Source organism: Pinus tabuliformis, chromosome J (assembly GCF_031772625.1).
Source record: "Pinus tabuliformis cultivar Carrire ecotype Pingquan chromosome J, CPIR1, whole genome shotgun sequence".
Taxonomy (NCBI): Eukaryota; Viridiplantae; Streptophyta; class Pinopsida; order Pinales; family Pinaceae; genus Pinus; species Pinus tabuliformis.
In genome coordinates this window covers 1,479,075,307-1,479,098,678 of record NC_142295.1, presented here as the reverse complement: position 1 = coordinate 1,479,098,678, position 23,372 = coordinate 1,479,075,307, and the positions used below count along the sequence as shown (strand labels likewise).

The 23,372-nt window shown below is 38.0% G+C and overlaps 2 protein-coding genes across 2 annotated transcripts in view; one reads left to right on the top strand and one right to left on the bottom strand.

The window, feature by feature from the left end:
* Positions 1-23,372, top strand: part of LOC149232970 (2-alkenal reductase (NADP(+)-dependent)-like) — a 190,626-nt gene that overhangs the window by 33,636 nt on the left and 133,618 nt on the right. The window lies entirely within an intron of this gene.
* Positions 737-2,397, bottom strand: LOC149232973 (uncharacterized). The gene is made up of 2 exons (XM_089382061.1): positions 1,610-2,397; positions 737-860 (listed from the first exon to the last, which is right to left on the bottom strand). Exons 1-2 carry the CDS (start codon positions 2,395-2,397, stop codon positions 737-739), a joined length of 912 nt encoding a protein of 303 aa, XP_089238187.1.

Here is a 23,372-nt window from a genome sequence, read left to right as displayed (position 1 = left end):
GATAGAAAAACAAATTCCAATTGATGTTTTTTATTCGAGTTTACAATCACTCGTCTAGGTTTTTGGGGTCTCAACACTAGTGCTCAAATAATAGACGTAACTATTTATTAATAGAATTTTGATTCAAGCATACAAAAACATGAGAAAGAAAGAGAAAATTTGAAATTGAAATTAAAATTTGTAGCATCAACGCACATTGTATAATACAATGAAAAAGACTTGTATTGGTGACATCTTGTTGGACATAATACCAAACCTTGACCATGGACTTTGGTGTGCTAGAAACTTGGGAATACCAAGGGGTCCCCACCGGTTGGGGAGATTCCAGATGCAACATAACAATCTGGGACCCCTTGTGTGTTCCCAGCTGCAGGGGCCACAAAACGATGCCACATGGGCTTGTTTAAGTGTTGGTTTAGTGCCATGTCAATACCCACTAGTACCCACAAATGAACATTATCAGGGTTTTAATAGTTAAAAATCATTTACCATCTGGAATCTCATTCTTCAAACCAGAGTAAGATGGGGTAACAATGGTCTTATAGAAATCTAAAACAATGTTTTTTTCCTGTCCTTACGCAGATTTATGGGAATTTTTTTTTGCAATGCTGCAATTTGAAATTTCCTGTCTTTATTGAAACAGGGCTGCAAGACCTAGGTTGCAAAAGCATTGTTTATAGATGGACGAGCATATGCCATTATATATTGATCCCAGTCACTGTGGATTGCTATGCAATTATCGGCAATGCTTATATGGCAGTTTTCCAATGATAACACACTGACAAGAATCTGAGTTTGTAAGCTGGAAAGGAACAAGCCTTATCTGCTGTCGAAGACCAAATTTGTGAGCTGATACGTACCTGTATTGGCAAATATTGGCTTCAAAGTTCAACGTTCAAACTTCAAACCCTCGGGCCTCCTTGGCAGCAACCTTCCAGCGCTCAGAAAAAACCAAAATGACTTCACAAAGACCAAAAATCGCTTTATACAGCCCGCGCGTATTGTTTTCACTTTCACCCGCGATATTTAAGGTCGTCGCGCGATATTTTCAAATATATCGCCGAAATATCGTAATTCTCGCGCGATTTTAAAAACTGGAAAATATCGCGATATTTGGTCGGCGATATTTCGTCTGGCCGAAAATATCGCGATATTTACGAATATCGCCGATATCTCGGCGATATTATCAACACTGGTTAATTGCATGAATGTGGTCTCTTGTTATTATTTTACATGATTATTCAAAGCACTTTATCTCTCGAAATCTTAATTTGCTGGAGTATCACTAAGTCGTTAAGCATTTTTCTCATTTGATAAAAGTTAATGATAAATGATTACTCCTAATAAGATCATATTTCTGCAGCATATGGTAATTAATCGTTTAAACATTAACTCCACAAGGCACTGGTCTTTTAACTTCTAAGTCATTTTAGTTCTTTTCATATCGTGTCTCCCAGCCCAACTGTTTGGCAGTTGGTCTTCATCTTCTCATAGGGTTTACCCCCCTTAGCCGCGGGAGACAGTCTTAAACGGAGGGATCGGGGATTAGAGTGACAGCCCCCGGTCTGAGGGTTGTCGTGTCAATCCGCGCGACAACAAGGTCCTTTGCCACTGATTCCATCCATCCCCCTTTCCCTGGACAGCCTCGTTGTTGGTTGGACAGCCTCTGGCGAAATGACCATAGACATGACATTTCCGACATTTGAAGGGCAGCTGCTCATAATCTAGTTTCTGCAGATGCGTCCAGCTTCCTACATTTATTTTGATGGCCTTAGGAAGCCCTACCTCCAGATCTACTTCTACACAAATCCTGGCGCAGTCATATTGGTCCTTATTGTTCGCTCGGTCTATAAATTTTCCCAGGGCATTTCCAATGTGCATCAAGGAGTCCCAATTCCAACAATGGACTGGGAGATTCGGGAGTCTAACCCACACCGGAACTGCTTTGGGCACATCTACTGCCAGATCGAAATCCGGGGTCCATTTGTTTAGATACAAACCCTGAGGGCCTATGAAGTAGGGGCCGTTTTGGAAGATCAGTTCTTTATCTTCCTTTGCAGTGAATTTGAAGAGGAAGTATCCTCTCCCCAGAAAGTAAGAAGTGACATTTTCTTTGATCAACGGCGCCCAATTTCTGTTTACCCAGCTCTCAGTGGTTTTTGGAGATGGCCATAGCCCAGTAAACTGGCCGATGAGAGCCCGTTCAGCTAAAGACAAAGCAACTTGGATCGGGGTTTCAGGAGGGAGAGAGATCAATGGGATATCATCCAGCTTTTTGACAAATTTTAAGACTTCAGAGTTCTTTGGAAGCCCTGCCAGAAGCCGATTGACGGCCTCAGAAGGCGAGAGAGGTGGAGGAGGATGAGGGGGCGCCTGGGGAGAGCCCAGTGCCTCCATGACCGCAAGCCCTAGGGGACGGGCCTGTCAAAAACCAGTGCAGGTCTCCATTAAACAGCACGCCCACAGTGGATAAAGGGAGCCCCAGGCAGATCCGCCCGCAGGGAGCAGGGCGGCCGAGGGCGGACACGCTCGCAGGTAGTCGAACGCGTAGGGTGCGGACTCCAGGGTTTGCAGCAGGATCTGAGAGCTCGATAAAACAAATTGAATTGATTTAATGTAAAATATCATGATATTTTGTTATCACTGATGGTATTGTGATATTTTTTGATAGTATCGTGGGCTGATGGAAAATATCACCCCATTCACACCAGTGTCCCTTTAAGACTTGATTTTTGTTTTGTTTTTATTTATTTTTTATGTTTTAAACTCAATTCGTAAATCGATTTATGGATTAAGAACTGAGGAGTGCATCATTGTCTTTTATCAAACTAACTATGGGAAATCCTATGTTTTCATTGCCATGAGTGAAGATATTATGGAGTGCGGATTGATTCCGATGTACTGTTTCTATAGTTCTATTGATATAACAAAGGAGGGGTGAGGGGTTGCAAGGAAGAGGAGGATACTTGTCCACTTCCGGTGAATAGACCTTTGGAGGAGAAGATTGAAAGTGCATCATGGCCACTACCTACATAGAGGAAGGTAGTTATTAGAATACATTTCACTTTCACCATGGCTTTCACCTCAGCACCAACTCCTTTCACCTCATTCCCAGCACATATTGCTTCCAAAGGAAGCATTGTTACTTTTGCATGTAAAAGGGAGAGAGGGGATCGATGATACTCATTGTAGAGTCTAGATGACTCATGATGATGGATCATGAGATACATTTGTTATTTTTTGTTGTTGTGATTTTGTATCAGCCAGGAATTGGGAGTCAGGACAACTATTAGCATTTAGTATCAAAGTATGTTGCATCACTTGACATCTTATACATCTTATTATTCAGTTTTATTTTCCTATTTGTGGCAATATGTTTGTGTCTGATGTTGTTGTATCTTTAGATGTTTAAAAAAAGAAAAATGAACATTTTTTATATTTTTAACGTTGATATTTTTCTATATTTTCCCCTATATTGTTGATAAGTTATATCCCAAACCCCCACTTGTATATTCGCCAACATGATATTGGCAACACTGCTTTGAACTCTTTATCTTTTAGAGGTAGTGAAACTCCCATTAGAGGTGCCCTTATTTCTGGCAATTAATTACTGCAATTATTGTTTGACTACTGTGTAGTGTTATCTTTTGGAGTCATCGCATTCATGTTTGTTGGAATCGACGTTTCGAACCAACCTCTGTGGTTCATTATCAGGATTAAATCCATGAGTAGTTTGAAACAGCCCTAAACATAGCATGTATCCCCTCCTTTGATGAGTCCATGAATAGAGATGTGTAACTATTAAATGAAGGCACCTCCATTATGAGTTGAGGATAATCCATTATTGAATTATCCTCAACTGCCTCCAAACTTTGATGAACTGATAACCAATTTACTCACTGCTTAGAAAACCAAGACCTTTGCAAAATCTGAATTTCAAACTCAGAAAATAGATGAGTTTTCTGCAACAACAGTGGCTTGAAGTTCAGTGAATGGTTCTCCTCAGTTCACTGCCCCAAATAGATGAAATGACTGTAAAAAATTCCTACTGCTTTGGGAATGTAGAGGCAGCAAGGGCCCTCAGCCTAGATGATTTAGATGCAGGTGACTGAGGCAAGTATTGAACTTATGGCAAGAGGGTAATAAGCCTCCCAAAGAGACTTTCCTGGCCCTGTCAAACAAACAAAAGATTAGACCAGCAAAGTTTATGCCAAAAACAAATGATAAACCTCTTTTCTAGGAAAAAGAAATGCTGGGAAATTTGACAGAATTTGTATAATTAATTGTGGATTTTCTAAGACTTGAATTCTAAAAAAAATTATGTGATAGCTTTGAAGTAAATTTGTTTCAAAACAGAGAGGGATTGCAGCCCTCCTTCAAGCCCACAACTGAGAGGAAAGAAGCTTCCCAACCCTTGCAGTTTTTCCTCAAAATTTCATACCAAAATCCAATTTTCAAAATACCAAATCCTAGCCAAATTTTTGATGAGGAAAAGCCCTTCAAAATTCAATGATTACTTCTGCAAAATTCCAATGATTAAATACATAAAATCTGAAACAAGAAAATAACCTAAATAGTAAAAACCCTTCAAGGTTAGCGACTAATCTAACAAGAGAAATCTAACTGTTGAGTCACAAAATGAGTATCAAGGCTGGAAAATCAAAGCCCAAGCTAGATTTGCAAACGAAAATTTTGAGAAATAAATTTGAAGAAATTATTTACAAAATTTCTGAAATGGAAACCCTTGTCAAAATTTAAAATTTTGATATTTGAAAGGGGATCAAATCCTAGCAGCTACTCTTAAAATTTATTCGATGAAATTCAAACCCTTGGAAATTTGGGCTCAAAACTTCTGATGAATCCCTGCCAAATGAAGGTTACAAATTGCTGCAAAAAACCAGATTAATGAAATAAGCTTGAGAACCCCTTGAGAAAGATTCGGTTTAGAGGCAACGGAGGTCTCTAAATGTTTGCAGCCGCCTAGAAATTTTTTCAATTGGACTCAAGCCACAATTTTTTTTATTTCTCCTTCATCTATTGGGTGAATCACCTTCAACAATAAAACCCTTATCCCTCCTATTTAGAATTTGCATAGTCAACAAAACAAAAACCAAAATATACAGAATTGTACTAAATTTATACCAAGAAAAATTATTTACAAATCTACAAGGACTATCTTGAAGAATATGTGTCCAACACCATTCTTCAAATAGCAAGTAATAACTCTAGATGGAAGATATTATTTAAGCACAATGATTTAAAAAGAGATGAATGAGAAATACAATATTCCTCTAGCTAAGGTTTAGAAACCCTGCAACAAATCCATCAGATAAATCCTTCAAGTGAAATAAAGTGGATTCTCCCACTTCCTCACTCAAAGTTGGTTTTCCAGCTAATTATTTAACCACTTTTTCGCCGGAAAACCAAAAGTAAAAATTAGTTAATCTTCTAGCTTAGGATTTTCATTTATTTTGGCCAGAAAAATTAATTGATTGATACAAAAGGGGATTAGTAATTTTTTCCGCCCTTAAATATTTAAGCCATGGTGTCTAAATATGAGGGACCATGAACCAAAATATTTTTACATCAAGATATTACAATTAATTCAACCCTTGAAAGGGAAAACACTTGTTCGTTATAGACCCTCAATTTATTACCCAATTCTGTGATTCAATATGATCTAGTAGACCAAGTGATTTGTAATAAAATAATTTAGCCAATTAGCTTAAATTATTCCCAAATTATTTTTTATAAAAGACTCGACTAGAACACTAGGACTTACCTAAGATCTTGATGATAAATTCCATCCTAGCTTTGGGGTTTAAGCTGGAGGGAAAAACTCTATCGAGTATCTGTATTTAGAAACACATAACTCGGTGAGACGAGAAACCTCCTAGGAAGAAATGCGTTGTCAAAATCAGAGGCTTACCTAGGTGTTATTACATAATTAAACGGTCATACTAGTCATTTACAATAAACGTGCAGAATTTGGGTTTACAATTTTGATGAACTAATTAATGATGATGATGAATCCTAGATATTGTACTACTCAAACATGATGGAATCATGACATGCAACAACCCATCCCGAATCATGAGTAGCATGGCAATATTAGCATGCATGTGAGGCATGCATATGATAGCCACATATGCATGTACCACATACATTGCACTAATATATGTGTTAATTACTTTTGAAGAATTTCTAAATATAGAGTGAATAAATTAATTATCAGAGGTGCTAATCAAACACCTAACCCTCGTAAATAGAGTGAATATATATATTAAGAGATAATAAATATATTGAGTTCTCCATAAGTTTACCACCCCATAAATATGACTATACCCCAATATGCAAGTAAACTTATAAACCTAGATATAATTTAAATAATTTCATAAGCTAAATCCAAACTTTATTATTAAATCTTGTACATTATAAAATAAATATTAATCAATCATTATATGTATGTACTAATTTACTAAATCAAAAGTAAGGTGATGTCGCTCATGTAAGGTGTCATTCAATTCAATTTAATGCAATCCATGACAAGGCAACCATTGTTTAACAAAAGATATTATCATTTCATAAGACGGCGGATGAATGCGTAGAAAGGAAGGAACATTCATTATTTAAGAGGGGGAAGGGAGCTTTGTGAAGGGGAGGAAAATAAATGGAAGGTTATGACTTTGGAGTTAGAGGAAAGAATTTCAAGAAGAGTCATTAATAACATGACATCGAGCCTTGGTTGTTCTTGAAGTTTTTGGGCACGGGGCCAGAGTACTGAATTCTCGAAGTATTATGGAGCTAGGTATCGAGGTCATGCCCAGTTTGGTAGGGAGGAATTGGTCATTTTGGTATCGAAGTGAAGTTGGAGCTTAAAAAACGGAGGATCAACTACAAAAACAAGGAAATCAGGGATGTATAAGTGAATTATGTTAATAAATCCTTGTTTAAATTACAGTGGCTAAAATCTGGTAGGATTTAGGGAATTAATTTTGGAAAGGTCTTTACATTACATAAATTAAATTTAGTGTATGAAACTAAATGCTAAAATGAAAACTACTCTAATAATTGAAATGACAAGGAGTAGGGTTAGAAATACAATACAGAGGATGCCTTATGGCATCAAATGTCTCAATGAAGTCCATGCTGAGAACCTGCCTGCTCTTTGGCAGATCCATAGGTTGTTTCTCTGATGTGCCATGTGCAATTCTGAAGATTTTGGGACACTGGCCCATCTCAATGTTGTGTTGTATATGAGCATCAAATTTATCAAGCCTCTTCTGCTTTTGACTTCTAACTTTTTGAGGCTTGTTACTGCTAGACATTGATGATTTATCTTTTAGATCCTTTTTCCTTTTTTCTTTTTTTCTCTTCTTCTTGGTAAACCGTGGTGTTGATGACGATGTGATCAAACTAGACCTTTTTACTTGATCATGGAAACGCTTAGATGGAAAATTTGGACCATCCAAAACTTCTGTGACATGCCTTTCTTCATTCTGCATCTGTTCTGTTATGAATAATGGATCAGTCTCACAAGTGTTATGACTCTAAGACCAATTCCTTGATTTTTCCCAATAGTTATTACTTTATTTTTTTCAATTTCCTTTCTAACCATGTCATTCTCAGCTAAACCTTCCTTAATGGGATAAGCAACTTTCTCATGAAGTTCACAACAATATGTGACCAACTTCAACGGGTTAGGAGGTGTATGATTTGTTGAAAGCTCTTTGATTTTCTGACATCTATTATCAGGACAAGGTTGAATTTTTGTCCTTGTAATTTTTCAATTTCTTCCAATCTTTTTTGTATGGAACTCATTTCCCTAGCATGCCTTACTATTAATTTTGCTTGATTGAGTTATGTTTTCACAAATTTGTCTTGCAGAGTGATCTAATTGGCCTCCATAGTTTTCATTTCCTGCGAGTGATTATCCTTTAGGGCAGTCATTTCCTGGGTGTGTCTTGCTTCCATTGCAATCATATGATTTTGAATAGTGGACATCTGATTAGAATGATTAACTTCCATTATCTTTTGCCTGTTTTCCATGGCACTCATTTCTTGAACCTGTTTTGCTCTCATGATGAGTAAACAATTTTGCATAGAATTCCTTTCTTTGTCATGATCGGCTTCCATGGCTTCTATCCTATTTTGAAGATTGATTTGGTTAGCTTTGATGTTGTAATCATTTGAGTCAACTCCTTGATAAGATGTTTATCATTTTCCTTTTCATCATCAAAGTGACCCTCTATAGGCAAATGATGTTCCTTACCAACAATGCTAATTTGATTGCTTTTCCCCTTCATTCTACTATCCATGATTCTTTTGACAACAATGCACATAGCTTCATCATGAAGAGCGTTGCAAGGTCTACACTAAGGCGGAGCTTGCTCAACAAGATGGGTAAGCTCAAGTTGATATGGCAGTCTTTGCTCATGAGGAGGGCCTTTCTTCTTCCAAGTATTATTACTTATATAGTTTTGTAATTCAATTCCTGGAATTTCAGATTTGTCACATGATTTCCTACATTTTCCATTTCTTTCGCCAAAGTTTGGGCAACCTTATAATCATTAGGCTTAGTGCGTCTCAACTTATAAGAAATATCAGCTATAAATGCGTCGAGGTAATGGAGAAGCAAAGACTTGTCTAGAGGTTTATAATCATGAGATAAACTCCTAACAATATCATTAAACCTCTTATTGAATTCTTCCACTGTCTCATTTTCATCTTTCTTCATATTGTTAATGGCGTAAAGTAAATCTCTTTTATTCTTCTTATCTCCATATTTATTATTGAAGGCATTGGTGATCGATTGCAACGAATCAAAAGAGTTATCTAGAAAGTCAATAAACTAGTCCAAAGCATCTTCTTCCAGAGAAAGGACAAAAAGCCTCACTGACACATCTCCATGATTATAATTAGCATGGCTAGCAAATTTACCCAAGAAAACTTTAAAAGCCTTGAGATGAGCTTCAACATTAATCGCATTATTTCCTTGGAAGGAAGGCAACAAGTCAACCTTTTCTGGAAGGTCATGTGGATAACCTTGAATGCAAGTAAAATTACAAGGACGAAGAAGTCCATGATGTCTTGTTCAACTGGGTCAGGAAAGAGAAAATGGATATTAGGGAGAGATTCCTATTCAAGATTAGCAAGAAATCTACGAGAAGACGGTTTCTAGCAGAATTCTTGCAAAAAATGGAAAAAGTTGAGTCACCACTTGAACATGAATTTAACTCTAAAAATCCAATATGCAAAAAACCAAAAGTTAGTAAAAAAACCAGGAGCAAAAAAACTCTATCCCTGGCAACAATGCCAAAAAATGTTGTCGCCCAAGATGTACACCTAAGTGCGGGAAAAGTTTCTGGCCCCGCAAGGTATAATCTTCAAGGCACAACCTTCAGAGTAGGGGTTGTCACCTAATCCCTACTCACTCTGTTTAAGCTCTCTCCTAAGGATAGTTAGAAAGGGAAAACTTGTTGCAACAACAAGTCTAGGAGACTAAGGGCAAGACAATTATTTATCTAAGCAACTTGATTAAAAAATTATTTAGCAAGTTTGACTACTAAAAGAGCAATGTAAATATTTAAGAAACAATCTCAATAAGATCAATAAGACAATGATCAGATTAATAATTATAAACCAGTTCCTTGTAACAATGCTTAATAGAGATTCAACACTTACAAAATATAAAAATATTTCAAGTCACAAGATAAATGTTAAAATTGGCAACTAGGACCAAACTCCATGTGGGTCATCTTATTAATGGCAGCTAATATTTTTCTTGGATCCCTCTCATCGAGAGGTGTAGGATTGATCTAAATACCATCCGATTCCGATAAGTATTCATGGAGATATGAATTTATTTGTGTTATGGGACAATTTGTCAAGGTCGGCGAGCAACCAAATAAACCCCACTTGTGCTCAACGTTTTAGTATAAATAGAGGTGCCTTGAAATTCATTTGGACACACATCCTCTTGGTGATCTCTTCCTCTCTACTTGTCTTTGGGTTTTGGTGGGAGGAGAGATCTAAAGAGGATACGCTGCCCTAGAGGATGCCCTAGACCCTAACGCTATCATGGAGGAGATTTTAACGCAGTGAAGAAAGCCTACATAACGCAACAAGGAGAGATCTAATTGCTGGTCTAAAAGAGAAGCCCTACGCTGCCCTATACACAGCTCTATTGGAGAGCCCTATTCTACCCTATAAACAACTCTATGGAGAGCCCTACGTTGCCCTATACATAGCTCTATTGGAGAGCCCTACACTGCCCTATACACAACTCTATGGAGAGCCCTACGCTGCCCTATGGAGAAGCTCTATGTTGCCCTAACTGTATTCTTCCAGGTGATATAAAGGAAGACTATTCAAGCATGCCCCAGTCACAGCCATGGAGGAAGGAAGTTCTGAAAGCGGCTTGTATGACATGAAGAAGAGTGATGAAGGGTATACGTTGAAGTCTGTCTAGCAAGGCAACATATGTTAGGACTGTGTTGATAATAGTATAGTCACTTGGATGGAGAAAACACTGATGATACATTGAAGCAACATGATGTTGCAAGCAGCAGATATATTGCAGCAGCATGTTGATGAATGCTGCAGCATGATGGGTACAACAATGAAGTGTATCATAGCATAATGAGGGGCAGCACAATGGCGAGGTACAACAGTATGATATAGCAAGTTCATAGTGCTGCTAGTATAACACATTGGGACAACAACATGATACTTAGTGCAACAAGTACAACTAGCATGCCAGAGATAGCAAGCATGCCAGGACAACAAGCATGCTTGGGACAACAAGCAAGCAAGGGGCAACAAGCTAGCTAGGTGCAATAAACACAAAGGTCAGTATGGCAACATGGTGTAGCAATGGCACATGATGCAGTACAGTGATGGGTACCGTCATGATTGATGAAGCATGATGAGATGCAGTGTTGTGATGATGGGTGCAGCATGGTGCAGCACAGTGAGGCGCAGCATGATGACGAGATGCAGCACGATGATAGGTGAAGGAGTCACCTTGGTGAATCAGTTGAAGCAACGTGTCTTCAACTGATCTCCTGTATCATCTTCTTAGAGATGATCTATGCTCTCAACTAGATAAGTCAGAGTGTTGACTTTAGTTGTAAATGTACTATCTCTCTCTCTCTCTCTCTGCTGAACTATTGAAGAACATATAAGAAGAATTGATCAAGGGTTTCTCCACATTGGGGTTTGTCCTTGACTAGCACCACATCTTGTGTCCTCTTGTCTTGGCTTGTCTTTTGCGATTTATGTTTATGTTCTATCTGCAGTTTCCTTTAATGCTGATGTGATTGCTAATCTGGAAAAGATATTGAGCTAACTATGAAAATCGGAATAAATTGCTCTAAGCATAGAACATACCTAAACTTAACATGGTATGAGAGCTGAGGTGAAGACAAACCCTAGCAAGAGTGAAAGAACAATCACTGAAGACAGTTGGAAAAGGACAAAAGGATTAGTGGATTCCTTATCCCTCTTCAAATTGACCAAGGGTGAAATCGAGGTAGAGAATATTATCAGAATAGCGCAACTGAAGCTTCTGATGCAATACCTAAAGATCACTTCATTGGGAAGTCCAGATCTAAGGGTGGAAGGAAAGGCGGATGTCTTGGTTGCAATAAGTTCGGCCATTATGCGAAGGAGTGTCCGAATGGTAGGGACATCTCACTTGATGATGATAACAATCATTCCAGGGACATCTTCAATGATTAGAGGAATGACAGGTAATACAGGTCATCAAGGAAACAACTGACTCTTCAGAGAAAGCAAGGAACCCCAGGTATGAAGAATCAAATGTTGTTTCTGATAAGATAAAGAAGCGTTATCTTGTATTGGCCCTCTCCTTCAAATTCTTTGGGAATCTGGTTTATTGATTGTAGTGCTTCAAGGCACCTCATCAGATAGAAGGGTGCTTGCTCGAATTTGGTAGAAATGGAAACAACCATGGGATTATACTTGGAGTCGATGCCACCTATACCAGAAAGGGTGTAGGGAATGTTACCCCTCAATTGAATGTGGGTAACTCGATTCATTTACAAGAATCTCTTTTATGTACCTGATCGCAAGAAGAACCTAGTGTCCATTTCGGCAATGGAAGTCAAAAGGTTTTAGGGTGGCATTCATCGATGGAAAGGTACGTGTTTGGAAATAGAATTTTCAAAGATGCTTTTATCTTTGAGTTCAGGGTTGGCAGGAAGTCCATTACGGACCATGTCAATTGACACATAGCATCAGAGGTCTGTAAGTCAGATGATGACAGGGATGCTTGAATTCAAAAGGAGCATGAAGGTACATGTTTGAGATGTACTGAAGGGAAAATCTTACAAGGGGACCATTCCCCTCATGTAGCAGGTCCACAGGTTTGGAAAAACCCAAGGGGTTTGAGATTCATGATCGGGAATCTCATGTGTGTCGGTGGAAGAAAGCCCTCTATAGCTTGAAGCAGATCACCCCGGGTTTGATATGAGAGAATTGATAGTTGTCAAATGAAGCTGAGATTCACTAAGAGTGAAGTCAATCCAAACCATTGTTTGAAGGTTGTGGATGATAGTCCTCTCATACTGGCACCTTCTGAGGACGACTTATTTTAGACAGGTGTAGACCCTCTCACTTGCAGAAGTAAGAGGGAGTTGGATTCCGGATGTGGAATGGTAAACTGCAAGCCTGTGACTACCTCGAGGATCTTAACTTTTCAGAAGTTATATGGTGATGATGCCGGACCAGATTTGGGAAATGCCTATGAGTTTCATAAACTCATTTGCATTGATGTTCTTGGTGAACTTTCGTCCAGACATACGTTTTGCAGTTAGCATGGTGAGCTCATATTTGGTTGAGCCTCACTGGATTGGTGCCAAGAATCTTCTGAGATATCTTCGGGGCATAATCTCTCATGGATTGAGATACACTGCCAGAAATATGAAGTTGCATGATTATTTGAATGTTGACTGGGCAGGTAGTGTGGAGGATCACTAGAGCACTTCTTAGTGCTGGTTCTCTTTGGGTTATGCTTCGATATCATGGATGAGCAGGAAGTAGAAGTCGGTTGCTATAAGCACTGCTGAGACCGAATACAAAGCTACGAGTATGATCTCGTATGAAGCTGCCTGGTTGTGGAAGCTCTTTAGTGAGCTGTTTGTACATATGATGAATACCACCATGATCCTTTGTGACAACCAGGGGGGATTCGATTGTTGAGTAATCCCTTATTCGATGATTGCTCCAGCAGATAGACATTAGATACTACCTTATATGGGATATGGTAAGTCGATGAGTGAGGAGGCTCCATCGCATTGAGACTGATGTACAGGTCACAGACATTTTGTCAAAGCCCCGGGGAAAGGTCCAATCTGTGACATTCCCGAACGACTTGAGTCGTTGAGAGACCTTCTTATAAGGGTCCTGCATGTTGCATGCATTGAGCTCTGGGAGCTTTGGGGGGGCTTGGGGTATTTACTGGAGCGACATACGACCACAGGGTGGCTCACCTTCCCCTGGTGGTGCGCTATGTACAAGGTGAAAGGTTCAACCTTCTCCTGTGATACCCCATGACAACTTTGGTACAGGATGATTAGTTCTCTTGTGGGCTAGGATGATTAGTTCTCCCGTGGGCTAGGATGATTAGTTCTCCCGTGGTGACTGTTGGACAAGATGAGTCATTCTCCTGTGGGACAAGATGTTTAGTTCTCCTGTCGAGGCATCCTACCCATGCAGTCTGGGACTCATGGGAAGTACCTCTCATCTGATCAATGAGTAGGGAAATGGGGTTAGGGACCATAGTAGTACTATCGATGGACGCATCGTTGTATCTACTGTACTCCCTATTATGTTAGGATGACCTCCATTGATCTGGGATTAATGAAACTGATCTAGGATTAGTATGAGTGGTTTGAGACACTCTCTTGTGATATTGATCTGGGATCAATAAAACTGACTTCGGGTCAGTAAGAGTGATATGACACACTCTCTTCAGATGAAACTGACTTCGGGTCAGTAGAGAATGGTATGAGACATTCTCGATCAATTCTTCTTCTTCATGGTTCAGCAGAGCAGAGCAGAGTAGTGCAGGGCACTAATGGCAGAGATAGTATAGTCGGACATATGGATCAGCGGATGAAGTTCTCCCCTATGTCACATGGTTCGGTTTCGAATTCGAGTTTGGAAACAATTAGTTCGATTCAAATTTGAATTTTTGGATGAGGTTCGTATGAGGTTCGACATTAAGTTCGACTATATATATATATATATGACATAAAATAATAAAAAATCAAAATCAACCAATACAACTATATGAGTAGCAGTGAGCACCCACAAGCCACTAATCCCGACCACTATTAACTTCATGCTCTAGGCAGTGGGGACAAGCAGCATCTAGAAATTGAATTCAGGAAATTGCAGAGAATACAACATGCAACAGCAACACTAAGCACAATAAAGCGAGTACACTTAGACTGAAGTGGGATTGTGAAAATCTATCGATAACCATGGTAAATAAAGCCAAACCAGTGTCCACTGTGGGAAACTAATTGGTGGGAAGCGGAACAAGAGAAAACCATTTATTGCCGATGATTTTTCTCTTAAACCTTAAAACAACTAACAAAAAACGCCTGAAATCTAACCTCGTACCCCAAAAAAAAAAAAAAAATATAAAATTGGGCTTCAGGTTCGTCTTTAGGTTTGCCTTCAAGTTCGAATTCGTTGAGGTTCGAATTTGAGGTTCTACTATCAGGTTCGTCGAACTTGAACGAATTTGAAATTTTTTTTTGGGTTCGCCGAATTTCGAACCTCAAGGTTCAAATTCGGCGAACCCTGTGGCATAGGTTCTCCCTAGTTGAGAGGAAGTGTTAAAATTGGCAACTAGGGCCAAACTCCATGTGGGTCATCTTATTAATGGCAGTTAATATCTTTCTTGGATCCCCCTCATCGAGAGGTGTAGGATTGATCTAAGGATCATCTGATTCCAATAAGTATTCATGGAGATATGAATTTATTTGTGTTATGGGACAATTTGTCAAGGTCAGCGAGCAACCAAATAAACCCCACTTGTGCTCAACGTTTTAGTATAAATAGAGGTGCCTTGAAAGTCATTTGGACACGCATCCTCTTGGTGATCTCTTTCTCTCCACTTGTCTTTGCGTTTTGGTGGGAGGAGAGATCTAAAGAGGATACGCTGCCCTAGAGGATGCCCTAGATCCTAATGCTATCATGGAGGAGATTTTAACGCAGTGAAGAAAACCTACATAACGCAACAAGGAGAGATCTAATTGCTGGTCTAAAAGAGAATCCCTACGTCGCCCTATACACAACTCTATTGGAGATCCCTACGCTGCCCTATACACAGTTCTATGGAGAGCCCTACGTTGCCCTATACACAGCTCTATTGGAGAGCCCTATGCTATCCTATACACAACTCTATGGAGAGCCCTACGCTGTCCTATACACAGCTCTATTGGAGAGCCCGATGCTGCCCTATACACAGCTCTATGGAGAGTCCTACACTGCCCTATACAAAGCCCTATGGAGAAGCTCTATGCTGGCCTAATTGCAATCCTCTAGGTGATATAAAGGAATACTATTCAAGCATGCCCCAATCACAACCATGGAGGAAGGAGGTCTGAAGGGGGCTTGTATGACATGGAGAAGAGTGTTGAAGGGTATACATTGAAGTCTGTCCAGCAAGACAACATATGTTAGGACTATGTTGATAATAGTACAGTCACTTGGATGGAGAAAATAGTGATGATACATTAAAGCAGCATGATGTTGCAAGCAGCAGATATATTGCAGCAACATGTTGATGAATGCTGCAGCATGATGGGTACAACGATGAAGTGTGTCATAGCATAATGAGGGGCAACACAATGGTGAGGTACAACAATATCATATAGCAAGTTCATAGTGTTGCTAGTATAACACATTGGGACAACAACATGATACTTAGTGCAGCAAGTACAACTAGCATGCCAAGGACAACAAGCATGCTCGGGACAACAAGCATGCTTGGGACAACAAGCAGGCAAAGGGCAACAAGCTAGCTAGGTGCAACAAACACATAGGTCAGTATGGAAACATGGTGCAGCAATGGCACATGATGCAGTACAGTGATGGGTACCATCATGATTGATGAAGCATGATGAGATGCAACATTGTGATGATGGGTGCAGCATGGTGCAGCACGGTGAGGTGCAGCATGATGATGAGTTGCAGTATGATGATAGGTGAAGGAGTCACCTTGGTGAATCAGTTGAAGCAACGTGTCTTCAACTGATCTCATGTATCATCTTCTTAGAGATGATCTATGCTCTCATCTAGATAAGTTAAAGTGTTGACTTCAGTTGTAAATGTACTATCTTTCTCTCTCTCTTTGCTGAACTATTGAAGAACATATAAGAAGAATTGATCAAGGGTTTCTCCACATTGGGGTTTGTTCCTGACTAGCACCACATCTTGTGTCCTCTTGTCTTGGCTTGTCTTTTGCAATTTATGTTTATGTTCTATCTGCAGTTTACTTTAATGCTGATGTGATTTCTAATCTGGAAAAGATATTGAGTTAACTATGAAAATCGAAATAAATTGCTCTAAGCACAGAACATACCTAAACTTAACAATAAATAATGTTGCAAGACAATTTTTAGTATAGGAAATGGCACAATATTAAAAGATGAGCATAAAATATAACTTGCAAAAATTAAAGAAACTTGTACTTTCTTTTTAAAGAGATGCTCGGATAAAAGTAACCATATCAATGGGCAATGAGCAAGGAAATTAAATGACAATGCAAGAGTAGTAATATAATATTGCAAGTAAAGATAAAGTGCTCACAAAATAACAATATGCCAAGTTAGACAAAACCAGATAGATGAATGCAAAATAAGCAAGGTGGAATGCAAAATCTAACTCTAGAATGCAAATATTGATGCAAGATTTCAATGGAATACAATGATAACAATGTTGTTTCAAGGAAAGTAAATTGCCAATAAACTTGTAATCACAAAGTAGATAAATACTTCAAAGCACAAGATTACCAGCTAATGAAAATAATCAATGAAACAATAGGAAATACTCACAGAAATAATGATGATTAGAATGTTAGGAATAATTACTCAAATACCATTTAAATGTGCTAATTAGGTGTGTTCTTTACTTACTTAGACAGTTGAAATAAGAAAGAAATTTAAATGATGAAAGCACAAATTTAGGATGGTAGACGAGATTGCTAATTGAACAATTATGAAACACTACCAAATCTAAAACAGAAATGAGCTTAAGACAGTAGATACTCAACTTGTAATTCAGACCAAAATAGCTCAAAAAAAAATGAAAATATGCAAAATGAGATCTAGAAAACAATACTAAGGAAACTAATCTAAAGATCAAGTTAGTAATAGTAAGACTAAAGAATCAGATCTAAAACTAATGCAATAAGAGAAAAATTAAGACACACACAAGAGTTTCCTCCTAAAAGAGGAGACAAGGATGCTAAGGGGTGAGGACCCCAAGCTCCCTCAAAAAACAAAAAAGATGAATCTTTTATTGAAATGTTACAAAGAAGTCCTTCTTGTGACATAGATCATTCTTGTTCTTTTACCTCCAGTGCTTGCAGAAGTACCATGAGGAGATGAGCTACCAAATCTAGAGGTTGCACTTGATTTAGATTGAGATTTTTGTTTTTTGCTTTTTTGTTTTGCAACCTCCTCTATTTGGCTGTATGTTCTTCTTTGTTCAACTGAAATGTTTGGGCAAATTTGTATCCCCATAACGCCTTTTTTATCATCACTGCCCATCACCACGCAAAGATGCCTCCTCACATGGGTATATGAACCATTAAATGGTTTTCTTCCATGACAGCCATGAGGGCACAAAATTTTTGCTTCCACCACCCTTTCCCCTTTCAAGTTTGGTCACATAGTTCCACTAGGGTGTCAATGCAAATTTCCCCTCTAGTGTTTCAGTGTTCCCTTTAGGTTCATCCCCTTCCTCTTCAAACCCTTCCTCCTCATCATACATTGGGTCACTCATTGGGGACCACTATGCTCTTGTTCTTCTTCCCTTCTATTCCTACTCCCCCTTGCCATCATTAAATCAAAAGTGGAATGATACATAAAAGCCAAAAGAACACCATCACGGAATATGGATATAGGTGGTGGACAATTTGCAATTAAATGACCAAGTAAAAAGAATTGGAAAGAGTAGGATAGGGAGGAGAAAAATACAAAAAACAATGACAAAAAAAATGAGGGAGTTTGGGGTTTGCACTTACTTCTTTAGCTCTTGTAGATGGTGTTGACCACTACGTGTCAACTCCCCATAGCAAGTACACCCCCTTTTCTTCGCAAAAGGGATAGCGCTTGATTGACATGTCCGTGCCATTCGACAGTCATCGTCGACTTGATCATACTATGTTGTAAACTCAGTCTGCATGTGTGAATTGTAAATAATCTTAGCAGATATGAGTCATGTATATAAATTGCCTAGGTGGACCTAATTTTCGAGTGATAATCTACGTTCCGGAAGGTTTTTTGTCTCACTGATCCATGATCGGATTGAATTTTGTCACTAGAATCTTAGAGGAATCCTAGTGCGTTAATCTACTAGATTATATTTGTGTCGCAGAACTGGGTGGTTTATGAGGGTCTATGTCAAATGGGTTTTCCCCCTTGAGATGTAAAGTTGTAAAAGTCATGATGTAAAGTGTCTTGAGGGTTAGAAAATGTTTTAATCCCCTCATAAGTCCTAAGTCCTAGGTCCTAGGTGATTTTTCCAAAGGCTAAGTTCGAGGATCCATTTAAAAATAAATTAAAAATAAAAAATTAAAAAATTGAAAAAATAAAAAACAATAAAAAATTAAAGATATAAATAGTTAAAAATAAATAAATAAAAATAAAATAAATAAATAAATAAAAATAATAATAAAATTTAAAAATTAAAAAATAAATAAAAAATAAAAAATAAAATAAAAACTTAGAAATAATAAAATAATAATATTTTTGAGTAAATAAATGCAGAATTTCAATTTTTAATGCATTAAAAAATTCGACGGATGAGATTAAGAGATATCTTGATCCTCATCGACGGTCGAGATTATTTTGACGTGGATCACTCGAACTAGCTATTGGGAGTTTTTCCTTTAAATAGGGTGCTAGGGGTCATTTGAGATCATTCGATCTGTGAGTCTTGTGCTGAAGAAAGCTCTCTTGTAAACTTTTCTGGTGCAAATAAAGAAAGACTTGGGGTTGAAATCTTGCTGGTGTTACTCTCCTGAAGTGCTGTGAGCTATTTTTTTTTTCTGCATAATTTTATTTTCAACAATTAGTAATAGCTTGATGTAGAGTATTGTTGAACACAGGTATCTTGTTCACTTGCTAGGGTTTGAATGGTATTAGAATTTCTGAAATAATGGTAGGTATCTCCCTTGCATCTGAGATCTAGTATTGTTTTTCTCTCTTTATTGATGGTTGAAGTGAGCTGTGCAAGAAACCCTTATTGAAGAAACAGTGGGCGTTTGGGGAAGTTCTCGGCTGAACCAGCCAACTCCCACAGAGCATTTTCTTGCAGAGCCCAACCAGTTTTGACTCTGGGTTTATCATTTAGAGTTTATTTTTGAGTTGCATGAGAGTTTTTTTTTTAAAGAATCTTATAGTAAATTTTAAATTCTTAAGTACTTTTGTGGATCATTGACAAATCTGGCTGTTGCAGAGTCACAAAATTGTAAATTTTGTAGCTGGTTTGTAGGGTTTTAGGTTTTTATCCTTGCACATATTATTCTTGGGTGTTTTTTCATTACAGGTTGCAGGGTTTTTGGAGACTTTTGAGGGTTTATCCAAGCTGTTTTGTTGTCCAAGGGTTTCAATTTCAGTTGTTTTCAGATCTGGAGGGTTTTGTTTGTATTGCAGGAAGAAAGTTCTCGATTTTTTTTTTTTTTATGAACTGGATAAAACCCTTGCCGCTTATCCATATAGCCAACTTCAAATCCAATCCGCGTTTACTTCTCTTCACTTCACTATCCTCCAATCCCACGCAACAACAGCTCATTCCTCATCACATTGCATCCGAAACGCTGCCCTCAAGTTGCGTTTCCCTTTAACCGTCCTTAATCCCCACACTTCCATTCATCGCTGCAACTCACCTGCAGAAAACTAGTAGCAGCTACGTCCAGCCCTGATCCTTATGCCATCCGTCCATAACTGTTTCACGCAGTCCAATCTTTCTCCATCGAAGCTTGGCCTGAGGCCCCAAATCGTCCATCCTCCATTGTTTATGCTGCTGTTCCTCAAAACCCTTGCACAAGTTCTATACGCCATCCTCAGCTCCATCGTGGCTCTATCGACCTCACGCAGCAGCTTATATTCAACATTTAACACACCTGAACACATTACGGCACAGCAAACTCACGTTTTTTTGGTATACGTATGGTAAATTTCGATTTGGCAGGTTTTCCCTTGCTCCTTGATCGACGTGGAGCTCCTCCACACGTTTTCCATCTCCACCGTCCCGCATACACTGAACACTCAGTAATTTTACAGGGTTAGTGTAGTTAAGCTTGTATTTTGGAATACGTATGGTATAGGGTTTACGTTTTGATTAAGTTAGTTTCTTTCTTTTTTTTTAGAACCAGACTTTATTTGATTTAGGACTGACATTTCATATAATTTCATTTTGTATGCAATCAGGTGTTAGTGTTGTATTTAGTTTAGATTTTAGAATAAATTTTTATCATAGTTCAAAGATTTTTCAATTTCTTTAGGTTTTGATTTTAATAAGAGAGTTTTGATTTAAAATTTAGATTTAGATTTTAATAATTTTAAGTTTTGTTTACTTTAGTTTTAGTTTAGATTTAAATTTTAAGTTTTCTTTTAAAAATATAACAATAAAAAATTCATAAAAATTATAAAACTTTAAAAAGCATAAAGAATTTCTTTTCTTATAGTTTTGATTTTGATTTAATTTAGCTTAGATTTAATTTTGTTAGAAGTAAATAAAAATAAAAAAAATAAAAATGATAAAAGGTTTCTTTTAATTTAGTTTAGATTTTAATATTATTTAGATTTTTTATTTAAAGGTTTCATTTAGTTTTAATTCTTGTTTTATCTGAAAAATATAAAAAAAAAATTGGGAAATTTTTTGCAAATTTCAGTCTTGGCTTAGGAATTTCTTATGTTTTATCTCTTCTGCTGAGGCTAAAATTTTGAGGGAATTAATGTTTAACATGCTTTAATGTTTATCTAAAGATTAACTACATAAATGTGATCTCCGGTTATCATTTTATGTGATTATTTCAAGCATTTTTGGAATATCGTTACTGAGTTTTAATTGTTGGATCACTATTAAAGCATTTTGCGTGGTTGTTTAATGCACTTTATCTTTTGAAATTTTAATTTCTGGAGTATCATTAAGTCATTGAGCATTTATTGATTATCTCATGTTTGGTAAAAGTTAAGCATTGATGGTAAACGATTGTTGATGAGTCCATATTTCTGCAGCATTTGATAAATAATCGTTTAGTCATTTATTTCATAAGGCATTGGTCTACTAACTTAGTAAAATCAATTTAGTGCTTGTTTCCTCGTGTCTCCCAACTTAACTGTTTCACAGTTGGTCATTCATTTTCCCATAAGGTCTACCCCCCTTAGCCGTGGGAGACAGGCTTAAACGGAGAGATCGGGGATCAGAGTGACAGCCCCTGGTTTGAGCGTTGTCGTGACAATCTGTGCGACAACATTTTTTGGCGTTGTTGCCGGGGATAGAGTTTTTTTATCCTTGGTCCTTTCATTTCGAGCTTTTCCGTGTTTCACTTCTTCTCCAGGTGGCGACTCCACTTCATATATTATCTTCAAGAGTGTATACTAGAAGACATCCAAGCAGTCTGTGCAATCCTGCTCCTGATCCTGAAAGGGCTCTCAGGGTACGATTACACAAACTCTCTTCTCGTACACTTCTTGTTAACCTCGGACAAGAAGCCCTCTCTGATATCCATTTGCTTTTTACTAGTCCAGTTGGGCACGACATCATGGATATGTATGCCCCTTGCAATTTTTCTAACATTCCAGGGTATCCTAATGCTCTTCCATCACTTGGGATAGATAAGTTGCCTAGCTTTCAGGGAGATAATGCGATTAGTGCAAATTCGCATCTGAGAGATTTTAGTATATGGATGGCCAAGTATGCAAGGTCTCCTGATTTCGATCATGAGGATGTTAGAATGACTCTTTTTATTTTAACCTTGGGGGGCGATGCTCATGAATGGTTTACTGAAAAGCCTCAGAATTCATTTGATTCCTTACAGTCAATCATTGATGCCTTTAAAGAAAAGTATGGAGATAAGAAAGAGGGAAGACACCTTGTAAAAGCTATCAGCATAATAAAAAAGAGAGAGAATGAAACTGTTGAAGAATTTAATAAAAGGTTTAATGGTATTGTTAGAGAATTACCTCAAGACTATAAACCTACCGAAAAATCTCTTCGAGATTTTTACATTGATGCCTTTAGTCCTGAGCCATCTTATGAATTAAGGCGTGCTAGACTTAATGATTATAGAGATTTCCAGAATTTAGCTATAGAGCTTGAAAAGGACAAGGCAACATGGGAAGTCTGAGATCCCAATTTTCGATAGGGCTGCTACGAAACTAAAAGAACCTAAAGGAAAAACAGTTCAAGAGCCTGAAAGTGAACTTATTCTCAAGTTGCTCCAAAAGATTGAAACCATGGAAATTAATCATAACAAGGAGATAGCCACTTTGCAGAATAGGTTGATTCAAATGGAGAGAACACAAACGCAAAACTTCCAGCCTCGAAATAATAATAACAGAAATAACAATTGGCAAAAGAAGGGTCAGTCTAGTGAGCAGAGACCTCCTAATCCGATAACTAATTTGGTTGATAATGCTTCTCCTTAGTGTCGGGTTTGTGATGCTCTTCATGAAGAGGCCACTTGCCCCATCGTTAGAAGGATCTTAGATAACGGGATGTTTGGGACAGGTGATCAAATAAATGTGGTAGGTAGCAAGTTTCCTTTGTCTATGGATGATTGGATAGAGGTCAAAGAAAATAGTCATGATGTTATGAATCCTTCATCAGCTTTTAGTATAAATAACCTTGAAAATGAAGATGACATTTTGGCTAGGTTATATGGTGAAAAACCCTCTCCCGAGCAAATCTTGGAAATTGCTAGAGATAAAGGTTTGACCTATCAGAGAAGGGATAAAGATCAAAGCGGGAATCAAATTCCCCCTGGAACTTTTAACCCTGGTTTAAACTCTGGATTAGATGTCGATTTGGGAAGTTGGTTTAACAATGCAAAAATCTGGGTACCTGTCTTAGAGATTGCTAAAATCCCTTCCCAAAGAGAT